Source organism: Dipodomys merriami, unplaced genomic scaffold (genome assembly GCF_024711535.1).
Source record: "Dipodomys merriami isolate MVZ:Mamm:240054 unplaced genomic scaffold, mDipMer1.0.p SCAF_60, whole genome shotgun sequence".
Taxonomy (NCBI): Eukaryota; Metazoa; Chordata; class Mammalia; order Rodentia; family Heteromyidae; genus Dipodomys; species Dipodomys merriami.
In genome coordinates, this window is record NW_027206180.1 from 7,897,078 (window position 1) to 7,915,833 (window position 18,756).

Below are 18,756 nucleotides of genomic sequence, written 5' to 3' on the forward strand. Positions count from 1 at the left end.
TTAGGGAGGGACGGAGGGGGGACAGCGTGGGGCACCAAGAATCAGGAGGCGGAAATGGGCAGCCAGCTGCAGCCCCTGGCCTCGCAGTCTACAGGCCCGGCAGGTTCTCCACCCAGAGCCCCCACCAGCTCCTGAGCTTGTGCAAGAGCCCATTCCCCCCACCCCCAGCCTCCCCCCACACCCCCTACATCACACACACACATCCTCAGAAAGGGAGAGAGGGAGGCCCGGGCTCTGACGGACAGCGCATGGGCTTGGCCTGAGACCCACTGGCCAGAGGGGCAAGGACGCGGTGAGGCCAGCCCCGGCCGGAGGGCAGGAGGCGGGGGCCCGCCGTGTGGAAAGGGGCAGGGCCCCCAGAATGTGATCGACTATGGCACAGGACAGGTCCTGAGGCCCAGTCGAGAAGCCGCCCGGTCTGCAGGCCACTGTGGCTCCCTTAGAGCGGGCCTCACCCCCCCAGGGTCCCCACCTCCAGCCCTCTCTCGACCAGAGACTCAGGACAGACAGACACGGGGTCAGAGGCAAGGCCCGTTTATTCGGAGGGCGCGCATGCGCTATGGCTTACAAGGCAGACAGCAGTGCTGGTCGATCGGGTCCAGCGGTTCAGGGTGCTGAGGAAAGGGCAGAGTTGACGGGGTGTCTGGGGATGGGCGCCAGGCAGGCGCAAGGCAGGGGCTGGTTTCTGAAGCCCAGGGGTCTTCCAGGGAGCAGCTCCGTGATCCCCAGGCCTGGAGCAGAGGTGCAGGACCGGGGGGCCTGTCCGGAGGCCATCCCCTTGGGGGGTGGGGCCTTTGTCATCAAGCCCAGGCCCTTCACTCCAGCCCACCCGCAAGGTGGGAGCAGCACAGAGAAGCGGGGGGGGGGGGGGGCTGGCCTAGGAACCCCACACCCACACACCAGGGCGGTCACGGGGAGGGTGGAGGATGGCTCTCACAGCAACGCCTGGCTTCTCCAGCCTTACCCAGAGTCCCATGTGGGCCTGGCCTGGGGCCCCTGGGGCTCCACTCAGGATGGCGCGGCCAAGGGGTCGTGGAGGAAATGGTTTGCCGTGAAAGGTTTGTTTTATTGCGGTTATTTGGAGAGCATGTCCTGGTGGGGGGGAGGGGGGCTCTCGTATTAAGTGGAAACATGTGGGGAGCTGGAGATCTTTTTGGAAAAAAAAAAAAAAAAAAAGGCAGAAACTCATTCCTTTTAGTCAGCAGACCCAGGGTAGAGCAGCAAAGACGCTGGCCAGCAGTCCCACGCCGTCCCCCTCTCTCTGTCTCTGTCTTTCTCATTCTCCTGGTATCTCTCTTCCTGTCTCTCTCGATCTCTGTGTCTCTCATGTCTCTGCCTCTCTCTCCCCTTCCACCTGCTGCAGCAGCCCCAGCACCCAGTGGATGGGAGGCAGGACTGGGGGCTCCCTGGGGCATGGGTAGTTTTCTGGGTGGCGTGGAGACCGCCCTCTCGTCCAGTGAGGCCAGAGGGGCTTGGTTCGGTCCCGAGGTCGGCACAGGAGGAGGTCCAGGGGCCCGGACAGCGGGGAGGGGCTCAGAAGTTGCTGAAGATCTCCCGCTTCCGGTTCCAGTCCATCTGCGGTGCCCGCTTGTTGACCCGCGTGGCTCGGGCCTTCTCCTTGGCTTCAGCTGCCGTGGGGCTGAGGTGGAGGCCGCTCTCCTGGAAGGGGTCTCTCTTCCAGGCACTGCCATCCTGGGAGGGATGGGGGGGACAGGGGGCAGATGTGAGTTCTAGACTCATGCCCCAGACCAGAGTCTCCCAAGGAGCTCATACCCAAGGCCACCTGCCTGCAGGGCTGGGGGGGGGGAGGTGGGGTCCCCTGGACTGCTCCGCAGGACCCGGCCCTGCTCCCCTGGTGCAGGCGTTACCTGCAGAGGTGTTACCTCAGTGTCCTTGTCAGAGCCGGGCAGGTCGCTGCGGGACGAGCACACCGAACCACCATTGAGCTAGGAAACCAAGGGCACGTTGTGGCCTGGGCACCCACCAACCCCCGGTCTTCACCAACACACCTCCACAGAGACACACACACACCCCCGCGGCAGTGAGCACCACACAGCCGGCAGGGCAGGACGTGGCACCAGCCCTGACCAGGCAAGCGGCTGCGCCTGCGGGCGCGGGGCAGCGGCGGGGGCGTCACCCGGGGTGGGCCAGCGCCAGCTCCCAGGGACCTGGACCTGGGGGCTGAAGGAGACGCGGCCCCCGTGCAGTGCTGGGGACGGGGCAGGGGGAGACGGTCCACCTGCGGGTGCTTCTCACCTGGGCGGAGCCGGTCCCGTTGGTGACTGGCGATGGCAGTGGACCTGCGGGAACAGTGTGTCGGTGGCCACCCCGCTTTCCCACGGCCCCCCACCCCGCCCCCCGTGGGGTGGCAGCCCACCTTCCACGTGCTGCTCGGTAGGGGTGACCCGCAGCCGCTTGAAGTACTCGTCCGTCTCGGGGTCCACCACCAGCAGCCGGGCCTCGTCCTCCCGCGCCTTGATGCTGGCCACAACTTGGGCGTGGCGCAGGTCCTCCACGTTCCGTCCATTCACCTGCCGCCCGCCACACACGGGGTCAGCCCGGCCAGGGGCAGGCGCCCCGCGCCACCCAGCCGGGTGTGCCATCAAATATTCATCAGAGCCACACCAGCTGAGGAAGCCAGCCGAGGCCAGCTCAGGTTCCCCGGGGCTCCCTTCCCCTGGGGGGGGCCAGGGCCCCGGACACAGACGCGCAGGTGGGGGCGCAGTACCTCGATGAGCCGGTCCTGGGCCCGGAGGCCAGAGTGGGAGGCAGGGGAGTCCGGGTCCACAGAGCGGATGTACTGGCCCGGCCGGGACTTGTCGCTGTGCAGGTTGAAGCCGTAGCCCTGGGGTCCCTTGCGCATATGGCAGAGCCGCGGGCGCAGCTCCCTTGGGGGCCCATTGACACCCTGTGGGCACAGGAGAGGGGCATCTGGCTGGCCTCCAGCCTCGGCGGCCACTCCTCCCCACCCTGCTCACCGCCCAGCCCCAGACAGCTACAGACTCCACCCCACACCCCACGGGCTCCGTGAAGCCGCCTGGGGCCCGGCTCTAGCTGTGGAGTTCGGGGCAGAGCCTGTTTCCAAACACAGAACGTCGGATGGCCCCCGTGCCTTGGGGGGGTGCAGGTTCAGGAGGTAGAGAAGGCCAGGCAGGATGAGTTACACACACACACCCATCACAGGATCCAGGGAGGCTGGGGCCACACGCAGGGAGGGAAGGGGTGCGCATGCCTCCCATTCCCTCCCCGCCTGTGGCCGGGGTAGCTTTGCTTTCTCCCCAGGCCTCAGAGAGGCAGTTGGGCGGCAGGGCTGCGCGGTGCCGGCTGTGTTTGCTTTCACATTCCAGCACACACACACACACACACACACACACACACACACACACACACACACACACACACACACACACACACACACACACACACACACACACACGGGAGACGCCCCCACCCCGCTGGGGCCCACAAAGGACTGGAAGGCAAGATCCCCACGCGGAAGGACTCCCGGAGCCCCATGGAACTCACCCCCCCCCCCCAGCCCTGCCTCACTTTACCTCTGGCATCCTGCAGGGGGATTTGCAAGCCAGGGGAGAGGGGGCTGTGCAGGCAGAGGCTGGGCTTGGTGCTGACCCCCACCCGGCCAGGGGGCCAGGGCAGTGGCCGTGCTGTTGAATGGCCAGAGGCTGCTGGTGCTCAGTTACACAGGGCGGCGGGGCTCAGGTTTCTGGGGGTGTGCGCAGGTGAGAGCGCACTGGCCGGGCTCACAGGGGCGCTGGGCCCTCGGTCTCCTGAAGCACCCTGTGGACCTCCGTGCCGGCCGGGGAGCATGTGCGGGACTCCGGCCCTCTCAGCCTTGCGTCAGGAAGCCCTTCCCGCACCCCAGAGTCTGGTGAGACCCTCCTCCTGCTGGCCCTCTCACCCCCTTCGCAGTATGGCCACCATCTGCCCCACCGTCCCAGGAAGTTTGGGGACTGGCGCTGCCCCTGAGCCCCTGGGGGCTCATCGGGGGCTGCCAAGGGAGCCAAATCCAGGACTCTCCAGAGCCCAGCTCTGGTGACGCTTCCCAGCCAGCCCTAGGGCCTTGGGACAGGTCTGGCCGTCCCCCCACAGAAGTGTCAGGGAGGGACACAGTCAGGGTGCAGGTCAAGGCAGCCCTCCCCAACCCACCCACGAGGAGGGAGGGAAGGGAAGGGAAGGAAGAGCAGAAGCAGAGACAGAAACCAGAGCCAGCTCCCAGAGGCCTGGCGGTGTGGCATGGGCCCGCGAGGCTTGTGGACACAGCACCGGAGCAGGGCCACAGGGCATGGTCCTGGAGACAGACACACACCCAGTTCCACGGTGCCACCCCCCCCCTGCCCCGCCTGTGGCCTCTTCCCATGGCCCCTGTAACTGTCTGTAGGACGGGGTTTCTCAAGGCTCCAAACGGGAAGCAGGATTTGGCGGGGTATCCGGGGTCACAGAGTCACAAGGCCAGGCGGAGGCCACATCCGTGTTCTGGGGGTTCAGGGGTGTCACGCTGGCTGTCCCCTGCCCCAGCACACTCAGCTCACACCCAGCACCACACACCAACTCTCAACCCCTCTGTTTACACACAGGGTAGGGTCCTGCGGCTGCGGATAGATGCTCTGGGACCCCAACACGGGAGCCCCATTGGCCAAGCTGTGGGGTGTTGAAGGCAGGGAAGGAGAGGTGCCCCCCCCAGCAGCAGGAGGGGCGCATTGCTAACATTCCTCCTCCCAGGGCTGGCTCAGCGCACTTCCTGCGCCTCCCGCAGGCAGGCGGCTCCCACGGGCTCCCAGCCCCACGGTCAACACGCCGGGCAAGCCCTAGCTCCCCCGCCAAGCCCGTCAGCAGACAAAGAGGCTGGCATGGAGGTGCCCCGGGAGCCGGGCTATGCCCCCCACCCGGGTGACTCACTAGGCCTGGCAGAGAAAGGCCCCCATTGTTGCTGGCGGTCCCTGAATCTGCGCTCCCTCCCTGGAGCCGGAGCCGAAGGCTGCGGTGCTCACAGCCAGCTCCAGCTCGGCCCTCGCCTGACCTGTGCCAGCCCCGGGGGCTGCTGCCGCTGGGTTGTGGCTCCTAGGGCTGGGGCGGGCGGCAGGACACTCCCAGAGCGGGCCATGCGGGGAGGACAGAGGCCCTGCGGGGCGGGCGGCGGTGGTCCTGTGCCGGTGGCTCAAGCTCTCCGGCCGGCACATACAGACACCCACTTATCTATCTCCCGCAGTGACCCCAGTTCCCTGGGGATGGGTGGGTGGGGACAGAGGGGGGCTGAGTCACTTTGGGGAGCAGGGTGGTGACTGACCCCCCTCCCTGGCTGAGGCACACCCCCCCCAGCTACATTTCCGTCCCAAGAAAGGAAGGAAGGAAGTTTCTGGGAGGCCCTGCCCTGCTCGGGACCCACGGCTGGACAGACGGATGGGGAGACCGGCCAGGGAGGGGACCCAGCTCAGAAGAGGAGGGAGGGAGCCATCCCCCTCCCCCAAGCCTCTCTCCTCACTCAGTGCACCCCCCCGGCCCGGAGTGGGGACCCCGAGGGAGAGAGGAGGCAGAAGGCCAGCTATGGCACCGCTACCGCCGGCCCTGGCGCGGCCAGCACCGCGGGGGTGTCCCTGCCACCCCCCCACAGCTGCAGCCACCCCGGGCCCCAGGCGGCCCCGGCTGAGCCACCAAAGCCTCCACGGCTCCCCACCGCACATGGGCATCCTCAGGGGCTCCACCCCCCTGTCCCGGCCAGGACAGGGGACACAGAGGCCCAGGCAGGGCAAGCGCAGCACTAAGGGGCACCAGGTGAGACCCCAACCCCACAACAAAGCACAGCAACACACCCGCGTTAGAGCACAGCCCGCCCCGGCCCCCGCGGGGAAGCCTCTGAGCCTGGTTTTCAGAGATCAGAAGAGGCTGTTCCTCTCCCTTCCAGGGGCACGCCTGACCCCTGGGCTGCCCACCATACCCCTTTTGTTTCTCTAAAAATACGCCCGGAGGCAGCCCCCTCCTAGGCCTTCCTGCAGCCTGAAATAGCCCAGGGGGAAGGCCCCACCCGAGGCCCAGGCCCCCCCACCCCCACCTCCAGATAAGGGTCCAGGGCAGAGTTTTCCACAGGAAGGTGAACTCAGCTGTTTGTGTCTAAATGAATGGACAAACGTCTGGGGGGGAGGGGGGCTTCCTCCCGTCGGGGAGGGCGGGGTGCTGGGAAAGAAGCCGGCTCCCATCCTCGGCCAGGGCACGCGGGGCCTGGAGCGGCCAGGTTCCCCCGTGTCAGCTGGCCACCCACGTGGGGTCCCATCCTGGCCGGTCAGCAGCCACGGAGCAAAGCCCAGCTGCCCAGCCTCCACACCTGCCCTGGACTCCCCCAGAAGCAAAAGCACCTCACAGCCCGGCCCACGGCAGCCCTCAGCCACGGGTCCTGCTGTGAAGGAGTCTCTCCCCACACCACAACAGGCCTGCCTGGCCCGGCTCACAGCCCAGCCAGCACCCATGGGGAGAGGGCAGAGGCCGGGGGCCCTGCAGACCCACGACTTCATTCACACCTGACAGTCTACCAGCCCTCAGCCACGGCTCGCCAAGGGGTGCCTGGAAACCTCCGGTGCTTAAATCCCTTCAAAGGATTTGTTGAAAAAAAGAAAAGAAAAGAAGGGAGAAAAAAACAAAGACTCAGAGCACTAGTCTAGCTAGCAAGCACAAGCCACAAGCCACAAGGCTTTGAGTTCAAACTCCCCCCCAACACACACACACACACACACACACACACACACACACACACACACACACGCAGCGTGGAAGGTACAAGAGATAATAATACCAGAGCCTCCAAGAGGCCACGCACACAGTCTGGGTCCTTCCTCCTGACTTCCAGGTAAGGCCAGGCTGGCCACGGGAAGGACGGAGAGCAGGCCTTTCCCTGTTCTTTCTGGGTCCGGTCTGGGAGGGGGAGGGGTTGCCACTGGGTGTCCACGTTTGGGGTGAAGGTGAGCCCGCTCTACAACGACCCAGCTCGGCACCTGGGCTGCTGGGGGCTGATGGCAGCTCCCCTGGACACCAGCCCCCCCCCGCCCCGGTCCAGCCACAACACCCACAGAGGCGGCCAGCTGCCCTGCGCCAGGCCCTCACAGCACATAGAGACGAGGACAGGGCTGGACACCGTCCTCAAATGTCCCAGGATTCCTCAGCCACCGGGCGCAGAGAGCAGGCTGATTGCAGGCAGAGAGAGTGGTCCCAAGAGACCTATAGGGCGGTCACTGCAGGAGGGAAAGGACCCCGAAAGGAAGAAGGAATGCAGGCTTGGGGAGGCGGCCAGCGGCAAAGGCTGTTATTTAAAGGCCGAGATGGCGGTCCTGGAGAAAGCCAAGGTGGCCGGGAGTCAGAGCCTGCCGTACCTTCTGGCCAGTGTCAGAACTGAGGCTGCCCACACGTGCCCAGTCGGACTTCAGTTCCCAGGGTTCGCTGGCCGGCGGAAGCCCTCCGTGAGCCATCTCCTCGGTGCAGGTCAGCTGCCGCCGGCGGAGCTCCTCATCCGTCTCCTTGTCCACCACCAGCAGCCGCGTCTGCCCCTCCACAGCCTTGATCCTCTGCACCACCTGGGCGGGGGCGGGAGCAGGGGTGGGTCGGCGGCCAACACCCTGGGCAGCACATGGGCAGTGCCACCACTCCGGGCTGGCCCCAGCAGACAGGCGGCCGGTCTGCCAGCGGTGGGTGGCTGCACCAGAGGCCTGCAGGCTCCACCCTCCACCTCCAGGGGCCAGCAGCTCCCTCCTTCCCTCCCTCTTCTCCCTGGGCTCTTGACACGAAGGCCCAGGCTGCCAGGATTGGAGGGGGTGTCCTCTTAAGGGCCTGGCCCTTGACTTAGGGCCTTGTCCAGGCAGGCCAGGAGCTGCTGCAGGACACAGATGCCATCTGTCCCGATATGAGAAAAACCTGAGCGGGTGCCGGCCCGCGTCTGCATGCATGCGTGCATGCGCACATGTGTGTACACAGGTGTTCCTGGACACGAATCTGTTTAAAAGCCTGTCTTTCCTAGATGGCTGCAGAGACAGACCTGGAGCTCGACCCCAGCCTGCTGAGCCTGCAAAGAGAGGAACCCTGGATGTGTGTGGCTGCAGCTCCCACACATCCGGAAGTAGCAGGCCAGGACGGGGGGGGGGGGAGCACCCCGGGACAGCACAGCTTTACGGCTGTGTGTGTGTGTGTGTGTGTGTGTGTGTGTGTGAGATGGGGCACAGAGGGCACATGGGCGCGTCGGGTGCACCTGAGGGGAGGAGAGACAACCACCCCACTCTGTCCCCTCGGCCGGGGGGGGGCACGTACCATCACTCCATTCAGCCAACGTCAACACATGGGAAAGCCTGACCTGTCCCTCCTCTCTCCCTGCAGCCCCGCAGAACAGGGGAACCCAGCACCCCACTGAGCCAGTCCCTCCACAATCTCTGAGACTCAATTTCCTCATCTGTAACTTGGGGGGAGGGACCAGAAGTCACACGTCCTGCCCTCCTGGACAATGGAAAAGGTCCCCTATGATTCTGTGTATGGAGTCCTTAGAGACCAGCACCCCTCAGGCCTGAGACAAACAGGTGCCCTTGGGCCTGGGCAGGGTGTTAGAGGCAGGACATGCCACCCCTATCAGGCCCTCCCCGTTGGTTGGGCCAAACCTCCGGCCCAGCTCCCACCCTTCTTGAACAAATAACCAGAAACAGGGGAAACTCCAGGCGGGAGACGGGACAGCAGGCGGTTGAACAGACAGGGCCCTGGGGGGGAGATAGGAGTTGGTGGCCAGCCCAGCCAAGTACCCATCTGTTATCTCCAGACTCCAGCGGTGTGAACACAGACAGGTCACCGACTTGCTGTTGCTGTGAGGGACCCAGGAGACCCAGAGGGAAGGGATGGAGGGAGGCTGGACTCCAGGGAGGGTCTGAGAGGGGTCAGCCAGACATCCAACCTCGCAGAAGCTGCAGAGGGGAGGCGGGAAGGCCTTTTGCCAGCTGAGGACATCGGGTGGTGGCACTTAAGGGACCACGGGAGTCCGGGGACGTGCTGCCCCTGGGGCCAGTTCCATGGCACCCAGCAGACCTGGAGGGAGGCACCCTGGTACACCGCCCGTGACACTTGTGTGTACACATGCCTCATGTGCACAGGGCACACACATGTCCAGCCCGCACACGTCAGGACACGGGGACCAATGCGTGTCTGCAGACGCACACAGGTCTGCCCAGGTCTGGCGGAGCCCCAGCTCCTCCTCGAGGTCCCTGTGATCTCCCCCAGGCCCACACACTCGCAGGGCCGCCAGCGACTGACCCCGGCGGCGCTGGTGGCGGTTTGCGAAGGCCAAACCAGCCAGAGCCTGGCCGGGTGGCCCGAGCAGCCGCAGTGCGGCCCCTACGGGCGGGGAACCCCGCGTCCCCTTCCCCTTCCCCTCCACCTCCGGTCAGGACGGAGCTTCCCGGGGAGCCTCGGTGCTGGAGCCTGCGCACGACCGGACCGCGGCAGGATGGGGGTGGGGGGACCCGGCCGCCAGGGGTCGCGCGGGGGCCCGGGGATCTCGAGGGGGGCCGGGGATCTCGAGGGGGGCCGGGGATCTCGAGGGGGGCCGGGGATCTCGAGGGGAGTCCTGGACTCGAGCAGGGGGGGGTGTCCTGGACTCGCGCGGGGGTCCGGGGATCTCGAAGGGGGTCCGGGGATCTCGAGGGGGGGTCCTGGATCGCGCGGGGGCCCGGGGATCTCGAGGGAGCCCGGGGATCTCGAGGGGGTCCGGGGATCTCGAGGGGGCCCGGGGATCTCGAGGGGGTCAGAGGATCTCGAGGGGGCCCGGGGATCTCGAGGGGTCCCGGGGATCTCGAGGGGGTCCGGGGATCGCGCGGGGGTCCGGGGATCGCGAGGGGGTCCGGGGATCGCGCGGGGGACGGGGATCGCGAGGGGGTCCGGGGATCGCGAGGGGGTCCGGGGGTCGCGCGGGGGCCCGGGGATCGCGCGGGGGTCCGGGGATCGCGAGGGGGTCCGGGGACCGCGCGGGGCTCCGGGTCGCGCGGGCCGGGCTCGCGCGGGCTCCCACCTGGTGGTGCGTCTCGCCCTCCACGTTGACGCCGTTGACCTCGACCAGGCGGTCCCCGGCGCGCAGCGCGGCCGCCTCGGCGGGGGAGCCGGGCTCCACGCGCCGGATGAACTGCCCGCGGCGGCCCTTCTCGCCGTGCAGGTGGAAGCCGTAGCCCTGCTCGCCGCGCACCAGGCGGCACAGGCGCGGCCGCAGCGGCTCCGGCGCGGCCATGGCGCCCGCGGCGGCCGGAGGCCCCCGGCCCGCGGCGCTCTCGGGGCGGCGGGCGGCGGGGACGGCGCGGGCGGACCCGGCAGCGGCCTCCGGGGCTCGCGCTCCGCTCCCGGCGCCTCCGGCTCGGGCTCGGGCCTCGCTCGGGCTGCGGCGCCGCCCCCGCGCCCGCCCCTTCCCGCCCCCGCCGAGCCCCGCGGCCCGGCCCCCGCCCCGGCCGCCCGCCAACCCGCGGGGAGGGGGGGCGGTGCGCGGCGGGGCCCGCAGGCCGGGGACCCCGCCCTCCCCTCCCGGATCCCCCCTCGATCCCCCTCCAGGCCCCGCCCCCTTCTGTCCAGGAACACGTATTGGACACCTGCGGGGCCCGGCCTGGACGCGGGGTCCGGGCCTTTCCTCCCCCCCTCCCCCCGCCGGGCCCGCGCGCCCCCCTCCCCTGTCCCCCCCGCCCACTCGGACTCCTTCCTGCAGCCAGAGCTGAGCTCGGGACCTGGGGGAGGGGACGCAGCCCGCGTGTGCACGCACGCACACACACACACATATATACACACACATTCACACGCACCATCACCGCGGCGCCCCGCCCCTCCCGGGAGGTTTGTGTGGTCACTGCCCTACACAGCATTAACCATCCTGCCCCCAGCACCCCCTGACCGTGGGCACGCGAGTGTGCCAGGCTGGCCGGGGGTCTGAGCGGCCTTCAAATGGGCCGAGGACTTTGGTCCCTGGACTCTGGGCAGTGGTCAGCTGCCCTACGTTAAACAGGCCGCTGCAGGTCCCCCCTCCCCAGTCAGTCACCAGCCCTCCACTGCTCCCGCCTCCAGCGTGACTGCCAGGCTTCACCCTGAACAGCCAGTGAAAAGAATCACACACTTCCTGTCCCTCTGGGTGTAGGCACCTGAATAACCCCTCCGACAGACAGACGGCTGAGGGCACGGAGGTGTGGAGAGGGAAGAGACCCACGTAAGGCTCTCCACCGCCAGGGTTGTGAGACCACATTCCTTGCGGGTGGGCCCGAGCTCTCCCAGCCACATCCGACTCTCCTCCTAGCCCCCCAGCATTCAGAGGCTTACATACCGGACTCCCTGAGGCCAGGCATAGCCAGCCTAGACAGCTTCCCATGTGGACAGGAGAATCAGGCTTCCCTCTGTCCTCGCTCCTCTCCTCTCCTCTCCTCTCCTCTCCTCTCCTCCACTCCTCTCCAGTGTCCTTGGCATGGTCTCCCCACCCATGCCCAGAGCCCGCCTCTGGGCAGCATCCTGGGCCGTGGTCCCTTGGGTGCCCACACCCCATCCACTACCCCTAAAAGCCACTTAGGTAGGCTGTGGCTGAATGGCTGCTCCATATCTTCACAACTCCTGACTGATGCTGCCTAGGCTCCTGGCCTTCTCCATCTGTCTGTCTGCCTGGCTAGAGGTTGCCTATCTGGCCCATTTCTGGTTTCCCTGAGCCCAGCCTATGGAGATTATGCAGAAGCACTGGTGAACCTGTCCAGCTTTGGTGGGGGGGGGGGTCATTCTCCAGCAACTAGGACCATCTCAGACCTGCTGGTTGCTGCATTGTGGCCACTCTGGAGAGTTAGAATGGAAAATCTCCAGGCGAGAGAGTAGGAAACAAATGGAGCCCAGGGCCTCAACGACAGGAGGCTCGGAGACCTCAGTTTCCCCCTCAGGTTCCCACTCAGCCATGTGCCTTCACTGGTCTTCTGCAGCCCAGGACCCAATGGCACCGTCTGGCCTGTGAGTAAAGATTGGCTTAGGTGAAGCCAGGCTGGAGGTCAAGGCAGTGCAGGATAGGGCAGGTGGTGACAGCCAGTGACCAGGACACCACAGTGTCACAGGACACTGCACACAGTCAGAGCAGAGGAGATCCCAAAGAGAAAAGGAGGTGCCAAGGAATGTAACAGAATAACAAAGGAAGTGCTGTGGGTAACAGCATGGGAATACAGGCAACCAGAGGAGAGAAGATGGGTGTGGGAGGCCCACCTCTGAAATCCTAGCTACTCGGGAGGCTGAACTCGGAGGATCACAGTTCAAAGTCACCAGCAAAAAGCAGTGCGCAGGCACATACATTTAATTAATTTAAAAAGGCAGCCAATGAAGATAGATTAGAAACTCAGAGGAAGTGCTGAGGGCCTGGCGTGGAGGTGGAGACGGGCCCCAGCCAGCTTGGGAGGAGATCTGGGGGTGGATCCTGGGTAATGCCCAACCCCAGCATCCTGGGCGGGCGCTGATTATTCCCTAATGGGCGCTAATGGTCCAGAGAGCATCACCGAGTCTTGCTCAGGGCCTCCTCCCTCAATCACACCACAGCTCTCTTTGGAGCCCGAAATCGGAGCGGACAGGACGGGACCAGCGCCACAGGAGAGGTGGGGGAGAGAAAGGAAGACCAGAACCGGAGAGGGAGGAGGGACCCGAAAAGAAAGGCAGGAAGCCCGCGGCCCAGGGCTGGGGTGGCCTCGCCCCGCCCGTCCGCCAGGCCCCGCCCCCGCCGCCAGGCCCCGCCCCCGGCCGGAGCTGGTGGTCGGTCGGGCGCCGTCGCCGGCGACAGCTGCAGTGCAGCGCCACCTGGCGGGGACGGTCGGAGCTGCCCCGGGACGCGCCTCCCTGGGCTGGCCTTGGGGGCTTACTGCAGGATGGAGCTGCGCCGACGCTCTTTTCCCTGGGGCTGGAAATGACACCCAGGCCCACAGCTGGCCGGGGAGAAGACAAGGAGAAGCTCCGCCCCGACCCAGCCCTTCACCTTGGAGCTGCCACCCACCTCTCTCCAGGCTGAAGTACTTCCAGGCAGCTCTTGTGATCTAACATTTGCACACCACTAGGCTTCGGGCGCTGGCAAGCTCTGGGTAAACACCGCTGAGACCCAGGGAAGCGGGAGTGTGTGTGGGTGTGTGTGTGTGTGGTGAGGTTGTGTACCTTGGCCTAAACAAGAGAGGCCCAGGAATAGGGAGGGCAGCCTGCAGAGACACATTTGACTCAGCCTGGGGCCTGGGAATCTGCAGGCTGGGGCTCCGTGCTGTTCCTGCGGGCTGCAGCAGGAGGGAGGGCAGGAATCAGACAATGAGACCGGGGGCTGGACCAGCCCAGTGGCCTGCCCTGAGAACCTGGAGTTTGTCACACCCACAGTGGGGTGCCCTTGAGGTGTTGTGTTTTGGGGGGTGGCAAGGTCAGGACATCCATGTATAAAGGTCAGGTTTAGCTGGGCACTGGTGGCTCAAGCCTATAATCCTAACTACTCAGGAGGCTGAGATCTGAGGATCCTGGTTCAAAACCAGCCCAGGCTGGAAAGTCTCTAAGACTCTTGTCTCCAATTAGCCCACCCCAAACTGGAAGTGGCACTGTGGCTCAAAGTGGTAGAGCACTAGCCTTGAGCAAAAAGACTGTGTTCAAGCTCCAAGACTGAACAAAGAAAAAAGGTCAAGTTCATTGGGAATGGGCTTTCAGGAAGGATATGTCCAATGCTCAGTAGTATCTCTAATTGAGGGCACCCTGCATGAGGTCCAGGCTGTAGATGAATGCCTAGAGCTCAGCATGGTGGTACTCATCTAGAATCCTGCCATTTGGGAGGCTGAGGTGGGAGGACCTTAAATTGGAGTCTAGCCTGAGGTGCATCATGAGATCCTGTTTCAAAAACAAATACTGGGCTGGGAAGGTGGCTCAGTGGTAGAGTGCTTGACTCACATGCATGAAGCTCTGGGTTTGATTCCTCAGTACCATACACAGAAAAAGCCAGAAGTGCCGGGAGCTGGTGGCTCACACCTGTCATCTTAGCTACTCAGGAGGCTGAGATCTCAGGACCACGGTTCAAAGCCAGCCGGGGCAAGAAAGTCCATGAGACTCTTATCTCCAATAAACCACCAGAAAGCCAGAAGTGGTGCTGTGGCTTGAGTGGTAGAGCACTAACCTTGAGCAAAAGGAAGCTCGGGGACAGTGCCCAGGCCCTGAGTTCAAGCCCCAGGACTGGCAAAAAGAAAAAAAACAACAGCAATGCAGGACAGGCCTTGGAGGCTTCCTGGTGGGCGGGCACCCGTCCTCCCCAGGCTCTCCCTTCTCTGCCTCGGTAGATGGCGTGGGCCCCCAGGGAGTCTCTACCATGGGGGGGAGGATGAGTCCACCCCTGAAGGGGGGGCACCGGTGGACAGCAGGACCCAGGTCCCGGGGAGGCGGTGCAGTGACGCAGCTAGTGCGGCTGGTGAGGGCCCCTGGACTAGCCATGGAGGGGGCTTGACATTTGCCAGTGCGTGGGTGCGCCCCGAAGCCAGCCCCAAAGTACACAGAGGAGAGGGTCACGCGGGCGAGGGAATCAGGCTGGGTTTATTGACCGGGCGAAGGGGCTGGGCGGGCGCTGGGGGCCGGGCGTCCTGGCGGCGGCGGCGGCGGCGGCTCCCGGGTGCCGCGGGTCCGGGATGCTTTCAGGGACGGGGATGGGCGAAGGCGGCAGCGAGCGCAGGAACCGCGGCCGGGCGCCCAAGGCCTCTCCGAGGGCTCTGGAAAGAACAGATCAGATCGGGACCCTGGGAAGAGGCCGGGCGGGGTGGGAGGCCTGGCCCCCGGCGCCTCGGGGCACCGACGTGCGCCCTGCCTTCGTCCCGCCATCCCGGGCTCCTTCCCCACCTTACCTGGCCGTCCCCGCGGAGGTCCGGGCGCAGGGGCCGCGCCGCTCCCGCGTGCGCTGCGGGGCGCGCGGGCTCCGGGGCGCACGGACGGCGGCGGCGCGCCACGCCTCCCGCAGCGGCCCGGGCCCCGGCGCCCCCGGGGGGAGCAGCGCCAGGGCGGCGCGGGCGGCGGGCCCCGGGGCCGGGCCGGCCCAGGCCGGGCGCAGCTCGCGGCGCCACGGCGCGGGGGCCCGGCGCAGCCCGGCCAGCAGCCCGGCGGCGCGGCCCACCGTGTGGTAGCGGGGACTCGCCACGTGCTTGTACCAGGCTGCGGCGGGCCCGGGCGGCAGCAGCAGCAGCAGCAGCCCGGCCAGCAGCGCCCGGCTCGCAGGAGCCCCCGGCCGGGGGCCCCGCGCTGCCGGCCTGGGCGCCAGGGCTCTCACGCCGACGGCCCCGGGGAAGAGGACCTGGAACCGGCCGGCTGGGGCCGTGCGCGCCGGTGGCGGTGGCGAAGAGCGCGGGGCTCCAGGCGACCCCGGAGCCCCGACTATTAACAGCTGTGTCGCCCCGCCCCGTCCGCCCCCACAGCAACTGCGGGGCTCTGGGAGGCGGAGGGAGAAGGGGGGTCCCCCCACCCCAGGCTGCTAGAAGAGGCTCACTGAATGGGCCCCTGGCCAGAACCGCCCTTGAGACTCCCTTCTTGCATCTCCTCCCCCACCCCAGGAACTGACCAGGAGGAGCTTCTGGCACCCAGGTGGGCACGGAGGGCCTGCAGGTGGATCACTCCCCGAGGAGGAGAGGAGGAGGAGGGGGGGGGGGGCCACACGGAGGCTCTCCAAGCCTCCCCCACCAGCACGTCCCCACTGCAGCAGGATGCATGCTTGGGAACCCCAACTTTGGTCCCACAGAGCCATTGGTGATGGCCAAGAGATACCCGACGGAGCCCTGCCAAACTCCACTGCGGTCTATTTGACCACCAACCCTCTCCCGAGACCACTTTCTTCAGCCAACTTCCACGGTGTGGAGTCTTAACCAACAGCCTATGATTGCTTGTGCCCAGAGCTCTTCCCTTCCCCTTCTACATGGCAAACCTTCACCCATCCTCAAGGATTCCGACAAAACGGCTGGTGCAGCCACAGAGCATTCCTCCAAGGCTCTCCTGCCAGAACAGCCCACGCCCACCCAGCAAGACCCGAGGATGCAGTCTCTCGTGACCCCAGCCCCAGGTGAATCTGGCCTGCAGATAATCAGACCTGATCGACCTCTTCCTCCAGAAGGTCCCAGAAAATAGGGGGGTCTTGTTTGGGATCATTGTAAAATGCTTCACTTTTGGACTTCAGAGAATACTGAGGGTTAAGGAGAGGGAGGGGGGAAGCAGAGGAAGCCACCTGCTCCCCACGCTGGAACACCCTGGGGGTGCCAACCGCAATGGAGCATACTAGAACCTGCAGCCTTTCCCACAAAGACTACCCAGAACCAGGAGCATTTAGCCCTGGAGCTTTGGCTCTGTGTGTGTGTGTGTGTGTGTGTGTGTGTGTGTGTGTGTGCGCGTAGGGGCAGAAGCAGTAGTGTCACCGCCTCACTTGCCTCAGTTTCCTCCTTTAAAACTGAAGGTGGTGACAGTGCTCCTCTTATTATCTTGTTGCATTAACAACCAGGAGGTCTTGGCACCATTCCTGGCCCGCAGTGAATGTTGGCTCCGTTGTTGTTGCTATTACCCTACTTGTTGGGGAGAACACTTCCACACAGGGGCTGTGAACGGGCTAAGTATCTGAAGGACCTCAGGGACCAGGCGACTGCGCCACAAGCCACCCCCGCCACGCTCCCCGGGGCCCACTCTGCCCACCTTGGAGAGCCACTTGGAGTGGCAGGTGGGCGGGTGGCACGTCACGACGTAGGCCACAATCCAGCCACTGGGGTCCCCTGGCACCACCACCTGCTCAGGCTGGGAGACCCTGGGGAACTTGGATCCAACTGGAAGGGTGTAGAGCACCCCCTGGAGGATTATCTGGGTATCGTGGACCTCCCGGCACTTAGAAATGTAGAGTGGATAAATCTTAAAAAAAAAAAAAGCAGGATTGCACAAGGAAAGAAGAGTATCGCTTCTTTGTGTCACCACTGAAACAAGCAACTGATACCCCCATCCTGCCTAGGGACAGTGCTAGAAGTAAAAATATCCTTGAAGGATGAAGTGTCTCGAGCATGGTACGGAATGCCTGGGCTGGGGTGTGCAGAGGCAGACAGAGGGTGCCGATGGGGTTAGAGGACCAGATTCTGCATTGCTCCCAGACCAGGGCTGCAGGAGAGGAGGGGTTCTGTGAAAGATGGGCCTAGTCATCAGAGAGCACTGACTTCTTTTCTGGGGCTCTTCCTCCTTGCAGCAGCCCCTCATTAAATGTGTCTGGAGTCTGCAGAGCCTGGAAGTTAACAGGTGCTCTGCAGTAAGGAAAACACAGATAAGCAAATCTTTCCATTTGCCACCTTTCCCCCCCAGTCCTGGGGCTTGAACTCTGGAGCTGGATGCTGTCACTGAGCTCCTTTTTGCTCAAGGCTAGCACTCTACTACTTGAGCCACAGCACCACTTCCAGCTCTTTCTGTTGGTTAATTGGAGATAAGAGTCTCAAAGCCTTTCCTGCCCAGGCTGGCTTCAAACCACAATCCGTAGATCTCAGCCTCCTGAGTACCTACGACTACAGGCTAGAGCCACTGGTGCCTGACTGATTTTGCCATCTTCTGTGTATGTGTGTTCTGGTCCTGGGGCTTGAACTCGGGGCCTGGGAGCTAGCAAATGAGCGCCTGTCCTATAGCTTAATACACTCCTTTCCATCTCCACAGCTTGGCATGCTCCCTTCCTAGGCAACACTAGGCCCATGTAGTCAAGGCAGTAAATAATCAGCCTCCAACCTCCCCTTTACCTAGAGATGGCACTTGTCTGGGGCAGCCACCACCATATAAGGCAACAAGAGCCCCTTCGAGTGACCTTCAGGCCTGGGCAGCTGCAGAGCTTCTTATCTATTTGGACAGCAGCCTTCAATCCTAGCCGCCATGATGAAGCTCCTGCTCTAAAAGTCCACACCAGGATCTCGCCTCCTGGTCCCCTCTAGCCCCTCCTAAACCTCCTAGGACATATAGGTCACCTCAGACAATAGCTGGCGCTTCTTCTCACTCCTCTTGTGGGCAGGAGTCTTGTCCACTCCTTTCCCAACAATAAACCTTCCTTTGTTCTCTGTACCTGGGTGTCTGGGTGGTTCTCTGGCAAAGTGTAATTGACCCTCTCAGCTAGCTCAGCTCCACTTCTGGCTTTTGGGTGGTTTAGCTGAAGAGTCTGGTGGACTTTCCTGCCCGGGCTGGCTTCCAACCAAGATGCTCAGCTCTCAGAGCCCTGAGATCTGACGACGACGGATGACCTGACTGCCCTTCCAGACGTGAGCCGCCTGAGCCTGGCTGGGAAGCAGACAGGGCGCCCGGCTCAGGGGCAGCGTGCGCTCCCGACCAGGCGCCGGGCTCGGGTAGGGCAGCACGCGGTGGCGCTGCGGGGAGGCCGCCCGCCGGCCCTCGGCAGCCCCGCGGCCAGCGCCGGCCGACAACACAGGCCGCGGCCCAGGAACCAAGGGCAGCGCTCGGGCCAAGTACGGCCTTCCGGCGCGTGCCGGCACTCAAAGCCTAGGCATGGCTGAGCGGAGCCTCCGGGCGCCCGAGCCCGGGGCCGGGGAGGCCGGCGGGCCGGAACCCGCCCGGCCGCCCGCGGCGGATAGAGCGCCGGGCGCGCGGACGCCGCTCTAGCCGGAGTCCGAGCGGGAGCGGAAGTCGCAGGCCGCACTTCCGCCGGGCGGGGCGGTTGCCTCGCGATGACGTCACCGGAAGGGGCGGGTCCGCGGAGCCAGGCCGCGCCGCGCCGCGCCGCGCCGGCCG

The 18,756-nt window shown here is 65.0% G+C and overlaps 1 protein-coding gene and 1 long non-coding RNA gene across 3 annotated transcripts; both read right to left on the reverse strand.

Moving 5' to 3' along the window:
- Nucleotides 1-518: 518 nt before the first annotated feature.
- On the reverse strand, nt 519-11,391 carry LOC138814651 (Na(+)/H(+) exchange regulatory cofactor NHE-RF2). Of its 2 annotated transcripts, none has more exons than XM_070003775.1 (7): nt 11,327-11,391; nt 7,377-7,577; nt 2,729-2,908; nt 2,378-2,531; nt 2,257-2,300; nt 1,884-1,946; nt 519-1,692 (listed from the first exon to the last, which is right to left on the reverse strand). In XM_070003775.1, exons 1-7 carry the CDS (start codon nt 11,369-11,371, stop codon nt 1,534-1,536), a joined length of 846 nt encoding a protein of 281 aa, XP_069859876.1. In that variant the 5' UTR covers nt 11,372-11,391; the 3' UTR covers nt 519-1,533. The 2 variants fall into 2 exon arrangements, with proteins under 2 accessions (XP_069859876.1, XP_069859875.1); XM_070003774.1 differs by lacking the exon at nt 11,327-11,391 and adding an exon at nt 10,043-10,284.
- A 3,153-nt stretch (nt 11,392-14,544) lies between these two features.
- Nucleotides 14,545-18,581, reverse strand: LOC138814653 (uncharacterized). The gene is made up of 3 exons (XR_011368043.1): nt 18,077-18,581; nt 16,690-16,899; nt 14,545-14,735 (listed from the first exon to the last, which is right to left on the reverse strand). It is a non-coding gene; the product is annotated as an uncharacterized lncRNA (long non-coding RNA).
- Between the last annotated feature and the right edge of the window lie 175 nt (nt 18,582-18,756).

Coding starts and splice junctions, on each gene's coding strand:
- LOC138814651 (XM_070003774.1), bottom strand. CDS start 10,255: ATGGCCGCGCCGGAGCCGCTGCGGCCGCGCCTGTGCCGCCTGGTGCGC. Junction 7,578..10,042: donor AGGGCGAGACGCACCACCAG/GTGGGAGCCCGC, acceptor GCCCCCGCCCAG/GTGGTGCAGAGGATCAAGGC. Junction 1,947..2,256: donor ACGGGACCGGCTCCGCCCAG/GTGAGAAGCACC, acceptor TTGGTTTCCTAG/CTCAATGGTGGTTCGGTGTG.